The 13,261-nt window shown below is 45.1% G+C and overlaps 1 protein-coding gene across 5 annotated transcripts in view; it reads right to left on the bottom strand.

Moving 5' to 3' along the window:
• The window catches only part of nlgn2a (neuroligin 2a), a 198,348-nt gene that overhangs the window by 120,464 nt on the left and 64,623 nt on the right, over window positions 1-13,261 (bottom strand). For all 5 annotated transcript variants that reach the window (XR_003985792.1, XM_030432083.1, XM_030432081.1 and 2 more), the window contains one exon: window positions 8,214-9,111. Coding sequence is in view for 4 of the 5 variants with exons in the window: in XM_030432083.1 (XP_030287943.1) it covers window positions 8,214-8,721 (508 nt within the window). In the remaining variant the exon portion in view is untranslated. The remainder of the gene's footprint in view (window positions 1-8,213; window positions 9,112-13,261) is intronic.

Raw genomic sequence — 13,261 nt, 5'->3', positions numbered from 1 at the left:
AAAATTGGAAATGTGGGCAATTTGACCTAGGGAGTAGTGTTTAATAAAAAAAAAAACAACACTAAATCTAGTGCCATTAACTTGAGAATGTAATTCAAGTGAAATATTTCTTACATTTATTCAGAAGCCAGTTCCTTGCCTTAAAGGAAAGGATCGCTGACGTTTGAAGCCCCCAAAACTTTGTCTTAATTTTAGTCCTTGTCAGAGTTTTCGACAACTTGCCAGACTTGTACTCTGGCTGCCAGTGGCCTTTTTCTGGGCATGTATAGAAATATCCTCGCTGAATGGAAAAGTTCAAAGCGAGTGACCGACCCCGGCTGATTTGATTCTCCCTCAAACCTCACCACCTCCCGGCATAAGACAAAGCAGAGCATCAGAAAGAGCAGGCCAGCTGCTGTCGGCGCCACAGTGCCTCAGGACAGAGCAGGCACAAAAGCGAAGAAGCACTCAGTCGGGTTTGGTTTGTGATGGTTGGACCACAGGCTGGATGGGGCCCCATTGTTCTGACCTCCATTTCCGGACAAGTACCTGGAGATGCCTGAGTTCAAATCTGACTATACTCCTCACTCTGTCCTTGTCTTTTTATTCAGGGCTGTGTTTTGTCTCCTTCAGTTCTGGTGAGCATGCTCGCATCAAAGAAAACTTTTGAGTGTTTGATAAAAAGGGGGTGTGTGTGAGAGGGAGAGACAGACAGAGGATCATGAGTCCCTTGGGACGGTGGGAGTGTCTTCTGTCTGCAGAAAGATGGTGATCTATTTTTTTCCCCCCTTATTTTGTTTTTTAGAGGGTGTCAACTGGTTTTGGCAGGAGTAAGAGGCGACATAAAGAGAAAAACTGAGCGAAATAATCAAGGGTTTTCTGGCATCAGAAGCAATATAGATCATATTCTCACAGCTGCATGCTGGCACCTCTCTCACTCTTTCCATTATTTATCTGTTTGTTTTTATCCCTTATTTATTTATTCATCTCTAGCCTTTCGGCGATGCTGATGTCGCAGCGCAGCCCTCGGCCGCCGTGTGCAATATTGTGTTAGTATCGAACCCTTCTTGATGAATCTTCTCAGAAAATTGAAATATTGCAGAACGGGGAGATGGGGGAGTTTGAGTCTGATGCATGGAGATAGATGAAGTATCGGAGGGAATAATTTATAAGGGCCTCGGCTCGCACCCCGCAGCTCATCCCAAGAAGCGATGGCGCCGACAATGCTGAGGTTAGCGGTTCAAATCCCGGAGGAGTATCTGGCAAATCGGATGTATACCCTCCTTGTACAGGACTAATTGAAGAGAACTACCATCTTAAAAGGCGTTTTGTACGAGCTGATCAGGGTTAAACCTCAGCCTACCACCAAGTTCTTCACCATGTGGTAGAATCTGTCGCTTGTTCAACATCTGCTTGTTTGTTCGTCTAATTCAGTCCCTTACGGGGGAATTATTGATCTTAAAATGGTGTCGTAACCAATCACAAGCAGGGTGTCAGCGTGTCAGTCTCCAGTCTGTGTTCACACCGGCTGCACATTCAGATGCCCTATTCTTTGGGATTTCTTCTGAAGTTGACCTATGGAAAAATGTCATCTGAAAGCTTGTCTTGGGTCGTGGTACATGCATATTGATGCTTTAAAGTGGTTTGTTAAAGGGTAACTGAAGGGCAACAGCCCTAAGCCAACCCGAAAGTGCCACACGGATGAGTGTGAAGTGGTTTGGGGGAAGAAAGAAAAAGAACTTACAGCCGCAGACAAAAACTGCAATTCTTTTCAGGAAATGGTGCATCTCAAGTTTGGCTTCCCCGTGTTAGAAAATAACTACAGGAAATATGGAATGGATTATACTCTCAAGGATAATCAAAAGAAGACTGTGATGAACCGTTTATCTGGCGGAAATAGTTGTGATGGAGGAGGAACGAAGAGTGTTGAGCTGCAAGGGGGTAAAAAGAAAAAAAGGCCAGTCAAGTGATGGTAGTGCTGAAAGTGAGACCAGAATGTGTTAGAGTGAAGAAAAAGTTCAAGATGGGAATAAGTGCCTTATCATTATACCCATACACACACTGTACCAATAATGGGTTTCAAAGAAGAGTCAACTACTCCACATGGCGCTGTTGTAGAGTTATTGTGTGTGGATTACTGACATCACTGTCCATCAGGCTTGAGATAGCCTTCCAACAACAGAAGGTGGACATTACTTGTTGTTGAATACATCTATCATCACTTATGTCATGCCACGCTAAATAAACACAGCGGGGAGGTGGAGGGAGGCCCAAGTGGTTTTGCGAGACACCACGCAGCCGGTGAAGATGGTCCGTGGAGCTGGTGTAGAGGCTTCAGCAGGTGCGCTTGCTCACTCTCTTCCATGCCCTCTCCGCCTAGCTCCACAAAGCACAGCTATATGAAACTCCGCGCGTTGGTAAACATTTACAGCGAGTTCCAAATTCTCTGAGCCACTCTGACTGATCTACCATGACGTCTTGTTCCGTGTTAGAGGCTGCTGACCGCTAAGAGAAGCACGCGGTTTGTCTGCGAGCCTGAGGCAGCAGCAGCAGCAGCCGGTCCTTCCCTCCCTTCCCCTCGTCCATCGATCCACCGTGACTCTGCAGGAGCCAGATGAAAACCTCTTGCTATGATTTATGGGATGTCATCTCCAGGGGAACCGGCGGCGCCCCTCCCTCTTTGCTTTTGGTGAGGGAGCAACCAGCCAGAGGGCAAAATCAATTCCCCTGGATCCTAAGGCCGGACATTTGATACGACCACGGGGGCGAGGAAACAAGCTGAGTTTAATGTAAACACTTGACGTTATAGCGGTATTCCAATGAGCATCAGTTTTTCTCACGGAGCTGTAAGAAAGCAACGCCAGGCCCATCCTACATTTAAGTCAAACAGTAACACACGTAACTACTTTAAATTTTCATTACTTGCGTGTATAAGGTGCTACAATTTGTCTTTTTTACAACTACATAAATAGGGATTCATTAACTCTGAGGAGAACAACGTTAAAACTTAAGACTGATGATCAAAGAACCAAGAAATATCATTCCAGCCTCTAAAATATTCATACGCTGAAAGTAATAAAATCTAAAAAGCACTAAAATCCTCATTTGCATTTTAGATTGAGCTTCTGCTAATCACAAAGTAACAAGTGTAAAAAAAAAAAATGTTTTATTACTCTAAGATGATTCGTTTTCTTTCTCGGGTTTGTTCCCAAAGTATTACACATTCAGAAACATTTCTTCTGGAGTGCCACGGAACTAATGAAAAAAAAAGACAACACATGGCTAGCTTAGCAATCTACTAAGTACTTGAGTATTAATTAAGGAGCCATGGGTTAGCACCAAATGTTAGCGTATGTGTTTATCTATGAACAAACACACACATCCATGTAAGAGTGTCCCACTTTTCCTCCATTTGCACCGATGGCAGCATTAAGAAGTCATTCTGGAGGCTTAATCCACTTAAAATTAGAGGAGGTTTTTAAGGATTCTGTCTTAAGGGTGCCCTAAAAAAAAGGATACAAGTAAGAGGCCTCAGGAGACTGAGAGCAGCAGCATGCATGTTTTTTTTTAAAAGTAAGAAGAAAAAGAAGTGGAATTAACGACAAAGGCCAGACAAGATGGCAGAGGATGAATGTGTTTGCGTGTTACTACGTGTTAACGTTCAGCTGTGTGTTGTGTGACTTGACATAAGTTGACAGTCTCCATGGACAGTGAGCGGTGGCAGATTTTTGATCTGCTGCCCAAAAGCCTCATCGCCTTATTATCCTTTTCCCTTTCCTCCCCCACGCTCTCATTCCCTCTCCCCATGTCCTCTACTTTTCTTGATTCCACTTTCTCTCCATTCCTCATTTCCTTCCTTCCCTCTTTTTCTTTGCTACCTCTCCTATTCTCCCCTCTCCTTGTTTTCTTCCCACCTCCCTCTCCCCTCTTCTCCTTTTATTGTTTCCTCTCCTCCCTTTGCCTCATCTCCTTGTATCCTCTCCTTCTCTCATCGCTTCACCTCCTCTCCTCTCATTGTTTCTTCTACCTTCTTCTGCTTTGACTGTTTCCTCTCCTCACCTCTCTTTGGTTTCACCCTTGTATCCTCAAGTTCTCTCCTTTCTTTGTTTCCTCTCCTCTCGTTCCCTCCTCTCCTTGTTTCTTCTTTTCTCTTCTGATTTTTTTGTGTCCTTTTTTCTCCTCATCTCCTTGTTTCCTCTCGTTTTCTCCTCTCCTAACCTCCCCCTCTCTCCTTGTTTCCTCCTGTTCTCTCTTCTGCTTGTTTCCTGGCCTTGTGTCTCCACGCTTCCTCTCCTTGTTTCCTCTCCTCTCCTCTTCTTGTTTCCTATTGTTCTATCCTCTCCTCTGCTTCTCTTGTTTCCTTGCCTCTCCTCTCCTCAACCTATCGCTTGTTTCCTGTCCTCTCTTTTCTCCTCTCTTAACCTCCCTTTCTCTTCTTCTTTCCCTAGATTCTGTCCTCTCTTCTGCTTTTCTCGTTCCCTTGCCTCTCTTCTCTTCGCCTCCTCTCCTTGTTTCCTTTTCACTCCTTCTCTCCTCTTTTTACCTTGTCTCCTATTTCTATTCCCCCCTTCTGCTTATCTTGTTTTCTTTCCTCTCTTTTCACCTTCCTTCCGTGCCTTGTTTCCTCTTTTCCCCCCTCTCCTCTCCATGTTTCCTATCTTTCGCCCTCTTTTGTGCTTTTTCTTGGTTCCTTGCCTCTCCTCAACTCATCGCCTTTTTTCCTCTACTTCCCCTTCTCTCCTTTTCTCCTCTCTTCTGCCTGTTTCCTTGCCTGGTCTCTCTTCGCCTTCTTTCCTTGTTTCCTCTCTTCTCCTCTCTCCTCTCTTCTCTCCTTGTTTCCTAGTGTTGTGTCTTTTACTCTCCTCAACCTATCATCTTGTTTTTTCTCCTCTCTTAACCTCCTTTTCTCTCTTTGTTTCCCTGCATTCTGTTTTCTGTTTTTCTTGTACCCTTGCCTCTCTTCTTTTCCCCTCCTCTCCTTGTTTCCTTTCCACTCCTTCCCTCCTCTTTTTCCTATTTCTATTCCTCTCTTCTGGTTTTCTTGTTTCCTCTCCTCTCTTTTCACCTTCCTTCCTTGCCTTGTTTTCCCTCTTTCCCTCTCTCCTCTCCATGTTTCCCATCGTTCCGCCCTCTTTTCTGCTTTCTCTTGGTCCCTTGCCTCTCCTCAACTCATCGCCTTTTTTCCTCTGATTTCCTTTCCTCCTCTCTCAACCTCCCCTTCTCTCCTTGTCTCCTCTCGTTCTCTCCTCTCTTCTGCTTTTCTCATTTCCTTTCCTCCCTTCACCTCTCCTCCCTCCCCTGCAGCACATGTAAAAAAAAAAAGACTTAAAATCAATTTGCTGAGGAGAGGCAGGAGGAACGGAGGAGCAGAGAGAAAGACAACCCCTTGGCTATTGGAAAAGTGCTGAGGTTGGCAATGTCATGCCTGACTTGACCATAAATATACCAGCGATGATGATGAGCGATGAAACAAGTTCATACGCTGCCACATGTACTTAACAATAAATGAAGACATATTTATCCAGACCATACACGTGCTATGATATTTTTAAATCATTAAACATCTGCCCACAGCCTCACCGATACAGCGGAGCATTATGCTGACGAAGTTGGCTGAATGATGGGTGATTGTTCATGTTGATGAATGAAGGTCATTATAGGAAGGTATTTTACACCTGTGTGACATTTCCACACACCGCACTGTACACCAGTGGGTCAGCGCGTGCACAGCGCTCGGCGTTGTTGCGCTAGCATTTCCAACCGAGTCGTACATCTCAGGAAAAACAGGGGGAAAAAAAAACAAGCAGTGTGACAGTGTGAAATGACTCAAGACCTGATGTATAGTGTTCTATATGTTGCCCGAGGAGCTATAAGAGGCAATGACGGGCTGTCGAGGGCTGAGGCTGCAGTGTTGGAGTGGAGAGGGCGGAAGGAAGGGTGTTGAGCTGTGAAGGGCTAAAAAAAAAAAAAAAAAAAAAAATCCAGTCAAGTGATGGAAGTGCTGAAAGGGAGACTGAGATGTGTTAGAGTGAAGAAAAAGTTCAGAGTGGAAATCGATGCCTCTTCACTTTGCTGACATATACACCAACGTGCACATATAGACAGTAAGAGAGACATACTGTAGATGAATATGGACAAAAAGGCACACGCACGCTGATTTATATTATCAACGCGCATGATAAGGTACTCTTGTTCAGTTTTTATGTTGAAAGTCCCATTAATGTGTGTGTGCTCATAAAAAATACCTTTTTTTCTTCTGCCATACTCAGATTCTTTTAGTCCAATCCCACTTAAAAAGTTCCAAGTGCTAAACACTTTGACCTGGACCTGGATGAGCGAGGACATTCATCGACACTTAAAAGTCGCTTTCTCAAGACATACGCTCGAGATCGAACCAAGTTCATGTTAAAAACACTTACTGCAACATGACTCTCACAGCCTTTTCTCTGTGAAAGGTGCTGTCTCGGCGCAGCTTTTATTAAAGATATAAAAAATGAAAAGACAAAGGTAAAACATGTCGTTCACCCTAGGCGAGGAGAGAGAGAGAGAGGGGGGGCTGATGGAAGCCTCTACTCTTCAGATCACACCTGCCGACCGAATGGAAATATTTCTCTTTTATTACTCGCACACCTAATAGTGCCCGCGCAGACAAAAACGTCTGCGGTAAGATCTAAGTTGAGAGAAGAGGGTTCTTGACGGCATGAAAAAAAAAAGTAAGAAAAGTCAAATGTCACCTAATCTTTTTTCTCATAAAGCACCTGGAAGCTGCTTCAGTCCTGCCCTTTGTTCTCCTACTTTATAACACCGTGAATGGGATGTACAGTAAAACCAGGGAAGGGTAATTGAAAAATGATTTGACCCTCCTTGGAACATTTTGCATATTGTTTCGTTTTTATGAAAGTCCCCTAACACACATACCCCGACATTCACTGTCTACAAGAAGCAAATGTAATATTTATGGTTTTTTAAAGTCGTGCATGAACCTTGAAAAGAATAAAAAATGGTTCGAAAAGTGGTTCTCATTGACCATTCGCTAATCCCCGTCCCCAGAGCAGTTATTGTCCAGTCATAGTTTATGAACCAGAACAAGGACTGTCAAGCTTTGGGTTTGTTCCACATGTTGAAGTGGGGTACGTGGGGTTGTAAAAAGAACTATACTCTGTATAAAAGGAGTTTGGATAGGGGTTTCCTTCTTTTGTCACCTTCTCCAACACCAAAATTTGAAGAACAAAAGTATAAACAATTGAGTCAATGGTGCGTTTGTTCATTCTAACATAAGCTGCAAATGTTACCAAGTCTGGCTAACTAGCATAACATCATATGTGCATAAGTAATCTGTGTTACTTCCAGAGACACACCCATGATAGAACTCAGAAGTAACACTCAGCAAATTAGAAACAGTGTTGTGTTCATTAGGCTCATTATAAAAGCCTTTAGTTTTTTTAACATAAAAGGGAAAAAGGGAAAAAGGAAATTAGGAAAAATAAAGAATACATTTGACCTCATTCTTGCTTGTTCAAATATGTAAGCTAGGCTGCTAAGCAAGGTCTTAAATTACAATCCAAACTTAAAACATATGTCGCTTTTGCGTTAGTATGGATCCCAGTACATTTACTGCAAGGACCCTCCCTGCACTGCCTCTGATTAGTTGGTTAGGGTTAGGGTAAGAAAATCAGGGTAAGCTAATCAGGGGAGGAGTAGAAAGCACTAGCGAAAGAGAGGCAGACTAAGAAGGGCAATGGCAAGAAAAGCAGTGGGATCCATAATCATGCAACAGCTTTCACCACAGTGTTAAAGTATATTATGTATAGAGCCATCAAAGTGAATATTTCAGACCAATTTACAGGATTCTCATTTAAGGACAAGTCAGTTGGAAACATTAAAAAGGCGTTTCCAATCAACTTAAGGTGGTAACAGAAAATCTGACAGCTGAAAGTTTTCATTTCAGCCAACAAAAACGCCGGTCACCGGCTAGAAATGAGAAGTCTTCTTTTTATACCTTTGAAAGAAGGATGCATTGTTGACAAAAATTCTTAAGGGTTTCAAGTGGGAAATCTACCCCTGTCGTCCTAATGAACTCCATATGTACCGTGCGAGTACAGAAAGCTTGACAGGCATAGCAAAAGTAACTAAGGGAAGGGGGCTTAGCGAACAGTCAATTTTCACTGTTACCCACTAAATCCCTCATTTCCCAGCCTCCACCTTCAACCCTTCAATTAACACAATCCACTTACCATCCTCCGTGGGCACGTAGATATTGAGGTAGAGGCAGTCCTCGCTCTGGTTCTGGATGTAACCAGCTGCAACGTCCAGGTTATCTGTGAACCACACGGGTAGCATAATCTCTGGGAGCACGCCGTGGACGTTCTGAGGGCACACGGGGGCAAACTGAGTGGCGTTGCGGATCTCCTGCCAGGATCCAGGGGCTTCCGGTGGCTGAAAGCGGCGATCGCCGATCGGCGCCGTGGCGTACGGGACGCCCAGGTACTGCTCTACGGGGCCCAGGATCTCATTGTTCAAGTCCTTCTTGATGCCTCTGAGCTTGCCGTAGTTGGTGGTGACTATGGGGTGTTTGGAAGGGTCCATCTTCTGGCTCGAGGCCAGGCTGAAGAGCAGGATGAGGCCTAGCACACCCATTAAGCACCAGTCTGTCACGAGACTAAGGGGGCGTGTCCTGGACAACAGACCCCGCCGGCTTTGTTTACCTTGAGCAAGAGGAAGGGGTTGCATGACTGGATTCATACTGTTCAACCACCTGCTTTAGTCTGATGTGGAGTATTTCTGTCTTTTTACGAGACAATATGGATTATAACCAGTGGTCTGGATGGTAAAGCATAGGAGGGGGAGAGGAACAACGAATGCAGGCAGACCCTGAAAGTCCAAAAGGAGCTTTTTTGGAGGTTGGATCCAGACCAGGAGTGCTGACTGAAGGTGAGATGGAGGGCGAAGCAGTTGTTGGGGTAAAGAAGGGTCCTTGGGGTGCTGGAGAAGGAGGTCGGACCTTGGCCTGGCTGCCAGGTCAGTGTTGATTCTGAGCAACGGCAATCCGAAACGCTTCCCCAGCCATGGTTCTGTTGCGTTCCATCCCTATTGGTCTCCTATAATCCGGATCATTTGAACAGCCACTGAATTCTGCAGAATGAGACAGGAGGAGGAGGAGGAGGGAGGGAACAACGGAAAGATAGAAGGCAAAGAGGGGATGAGGGAGAGAGGAAGATAGGAGATTATAGCTTATCTGAAACAGAACAATATATTCCATTAAACGTTGTCAGCGCAACACTTCCCCTTCAACTGTTGCAGAGCGAGGAAGGATTTCCTGAAATGAAAGCCGTGGAAATGAAACGAGACCCAGCAAAGTATTGTCGAGATCAAGTTAACAGGCCTCATTTTGGGAGCATTTCATGTGCTGATCAACGCCTTTTTTCGCTCCGCTTGATTACATCACAGACAGCAAAACGCACTTCTCGGGCATGTAGGGAAACCTTGCGATCACATTCGACTTGCTGTGGTTTCTGTAACACAGTCGGACCTGCGGAAATCTCATGCATACGCCGCAATGAGTGCACATTTTCTACATGACACCCCCTATCTATTATGGATGAAAACTCTAAATTGGACCTGATTCACACTGTCCCGGTCTGACCTGTGTGAGGACATGCACCAAATCCCTCCTGGTGAACTGTGTTTAACCTGCCAGCTTACTCCTAACAGGCTCACATCTCTGCAAAGAGCTAACAAGTTACAGCTGATGTAGTCATGCTGCCACTGATGCCTCAATATTTATGGTTATTAATTTCTTAAAGGCTGCGGCTCTGGTTCTGGAGTTAAAGTACAGTGGAGCACGCAGGAGCGAAGAGTCAAGGCCAGAGATTAGGGCGAGCCTTTCACTGCCCGGCGAGGTCAAAGGTCAGTAATGTGCGCCCGTAAGCAGCTTATGACAGGCCGGGACACTTTCGGGCTACATGCAGAGCACAAAGACACACACACATGCACGCAGTAAGCCTTAAATGATCCGAACATGAATGAGTGCCCACACGCCGAACACTCATTCATGTAATCTACGGCGCAAATGTGCAAATCCTCATGTAACCGACCCAGTCAGAAATGCATGAGGCATGGAGGAGATTATACAGTCATAACATTGTTGGGCGGTGTTATGTAACGGTAGGGGACACACACCAAAGCAGTAATGAAGACTGTAAGGGAGTAACTGAGAAAGTATCTTTTATGTTCTCACACACACACACACTCTCCTATTTCTGCCTTATCTGATTTTCAAAATTCACCATTACCTCTCTCTCTCTCTCTCTCTCTCTCTCTTTCACACTCTCCCCTGCTTCATCACGGAACCATAATTGTCCCATTTAAAGTCATCATTAACCGTATTATTGCATCGCCTGCACCCAACGAAGCGCCTCTGTGTTTTTGTTGTCTTCTCCCCCCCGCCCCCCCTTCCACTGCCAATAAAGCCGTTTGAATTTGAAAGTATGGGAGTTAGGTGTCCTGAGGCAAAACTGCAGATAATTAGAGTGCATAGGCTGACGAGCAGGCGAGCAGCCTCACTCACACTGATGTAAGACGTGCGAATAAGGGACGCTCATTCATGTTGTAATAAAGTTTTGTCTGTACAACACGCTCTTTGAGGGGGGCGCCGACCAGATTGTGCTGAAGAACCGCGCTGAAAACAGATTTGTGTTCTTCCAGAGAGCCGTAATTACGCGCGATTCCGTAGCGTCCGTAATCGCTCATTGTCTTCCTTTGGTACAGTGCGTTCAGCCTAAATATATTGGTGTCTGCCTTTGTTCCTTCAGTGTGGACTTTGTTGTTCTGCCCACGCGCCCGCGTGTGCATCTGGGAGCGTATCCTCTCACGGAGAAGCGGGCAGCAAGATGTGTGCTCTAATTAAACCGTGGAGAGTCTGGAGGCCAGCCTGCTGCGCAACTGCACGCAGGGACGAGCCCTCCACCCACGCACGCACCAACATCTACCATTCAACTTTCATCCTCCAAAACACATTAAAGAGACTGGGAAATAGAGAGCGGAGATGAAGAGAGAGTGGGAAAAAGGGGGGGGGGGGGGGGATTGAGAGACAAACGAGAGCTGAGAACCCGGGAGGAGAGGAAACAGGTTAATGAAAAGCTTCTTTCTGGTCAGCGCAGACCTTGAGCAGAAGCCACAGGAGACGCCGCTTTCAGTGACCCTGAAGTCTCTCAGAGAAGTGGACATCTAATAGAACCACATCAAAAAAAAAAGCCCAGGGAGGGGGGCCAGCGGCACTTGTCTTGTCCTAAACGTGTACCTCAAGTTAGGGTGGGTGCAGAGGGAACAGACACAAGTTAAAATCCTTGGTAGATATCCAAGGCCCTGGCAGGCGTGAGCGTGCCCGTAGGGACCTCCAGAATTTCGGGGTGCATCTGAGTGTTTAATTGCTAATTGGCTCAATTAGAGGGCCTAATAGGTCCAGCTTTGCTGTGAGCAGTGGGAGAGCTTAAGTGATTGATGAAGCAGAGATGGAGAGACGGAGGAGGAGGACTGGTGGGAGGAGAGTGTAGCGTGGAAACACGGCCATATAGGAGACATCCGTGAAGTGGGCGGGGTATTTGGAATGCAGGTGGCAAACAGTATCACACTTACAGAGACACATTTAAAGAAACAGGCTATCCCGGAACTAGGTATCTCGCGCACACACACACACACGCCGGTACACACTCATCCATGATTCATGTCATCAGGAGAATGTTTTTCCTCGATCCCGCGAGGCAGCGAGAAGGAGGTGGGACCACACAGGTCGCTCAGTGGCAGACCATCAGTATACACCTCATCTTTCTCTGCAGCGGGCCTTCATCTCCCACTCTCCCTCACTTGGTATTTCTCATCTAAATGTTCGCAGGCGAGAAAACCTCTGGAGGACAATCCAATACCAAAAAAAATTCTATTTTCCGATTCTTGACCAGCCCGTTTTCTGCAGGCTGTATTGCTACGGGGCAGTGAGACTCTTGCTACATTGCTGATGAGCTAAAAAAAGGTGCTAAACTACGATTCAAATTATTCAAATTGGCTACAAACTGCGATTTTAGAAGATATTTGTATCCACAGCAACATGCAAATTGCAAACTATGAGGTGTTGGACATCATTCCTTGGGAATCTGGCCCCGTTAATGGGCTCAGGACTGAAACCTGCAACCTCTTCCTTTCATAAACTGCTGAGCCCTTCATCATTATGGTTAAACTAGGGCCACAGGCTGTGTCAAACACCTTAATGTGAGCCGCAAATTTCCAAGTGATACAATTTTGTGGCTTAATTTGTCGACCTGTCTCCTGCCTGTTAACAAATTCCAATAGATGGTGCAGTAATGTTCGTATTATTAGGCCCTCAGCTAGGCTATAACAGTGTCACCATTGCTCAGTACAGTCGATATCCGTTCTGCTGCCTCGAAAAGAGGGAAAGTCGACAGTGAGCGCTGAGCATGTAACGCAGAACGGACAGCTAAATACTTCTCACGAAGGTGGAGAGGAATGCAGAATGACGGATCTGTCAGGAGTCCGTTGATGAGTGCAACATCACACGCTTTTCCATTTTGCCAGCATCTAGACTAAAAGGACCGTCTTCAAAGTGAGAGGGAAAATAAGGGCAGCTTAGTGTCACGAGCTTGCAAGCTCAGCACGATAATGCGCGTTTACGAAGCAATGTACAATTCAGAAGCAGGTAAACAATTCAAGTTGTAGTTTTGCGCACAAGACAGCGAATCACAGAAAACTGTCCATTAGAAGGTCGTTTTAAAACGATTTAAAGCTGAGGGAAACGTAAGGGAGCTCATTTCATCCAAATGTACAGTCACTTGGTAAAAAAAGACCTGAACATTCAGCCACAAACGGAATACTCTTTTTCATATGTTGTTTGGGAAACTCTTTTTTTTTTTTCCTTGCAGAGAGTTACATATTGATACTGATTGATGAAGGGGTATCACAATATGCCAATATATTCACACCATGATTTTAAGATATTAAATATTGATATAGGATGTTCGGCCTTGTGCAACTTTTGTTATGAGCACACCTGGTTGCCTTTTTTCTTTTCATAGTTACAGTTACAGACTCTTTCTCCAACTGTCTCTACTTGTATTTTGAGGGTAATTGATTTGCCCTGAAACACAGTAAACACAATTAATTATATATTTGACTGCAAGAAATGTATTTTCTTCAAATTTCTAAACATATCGCGATAATATCGCTATCTTGAATTGGTCTGATAACCTGTGTAATGAAAATCTCATTTTGTGTT

Source organism: Sparus aurata, chromosome 10, assembly GCF_900880675.1.
Source record: "Sparus aurata chromosome 10, fSpaAur1.1, whole genome shotgun sequence".
Lineage (NCBI taxonomy): Eukaryota > Metazoa > Chordata > Actinopteri > Spariformes > Sparidae > Sparus > Sparus aurata.
This window is presented reverse-complemented; position numbering and strand designations above follow the sequence as displayed.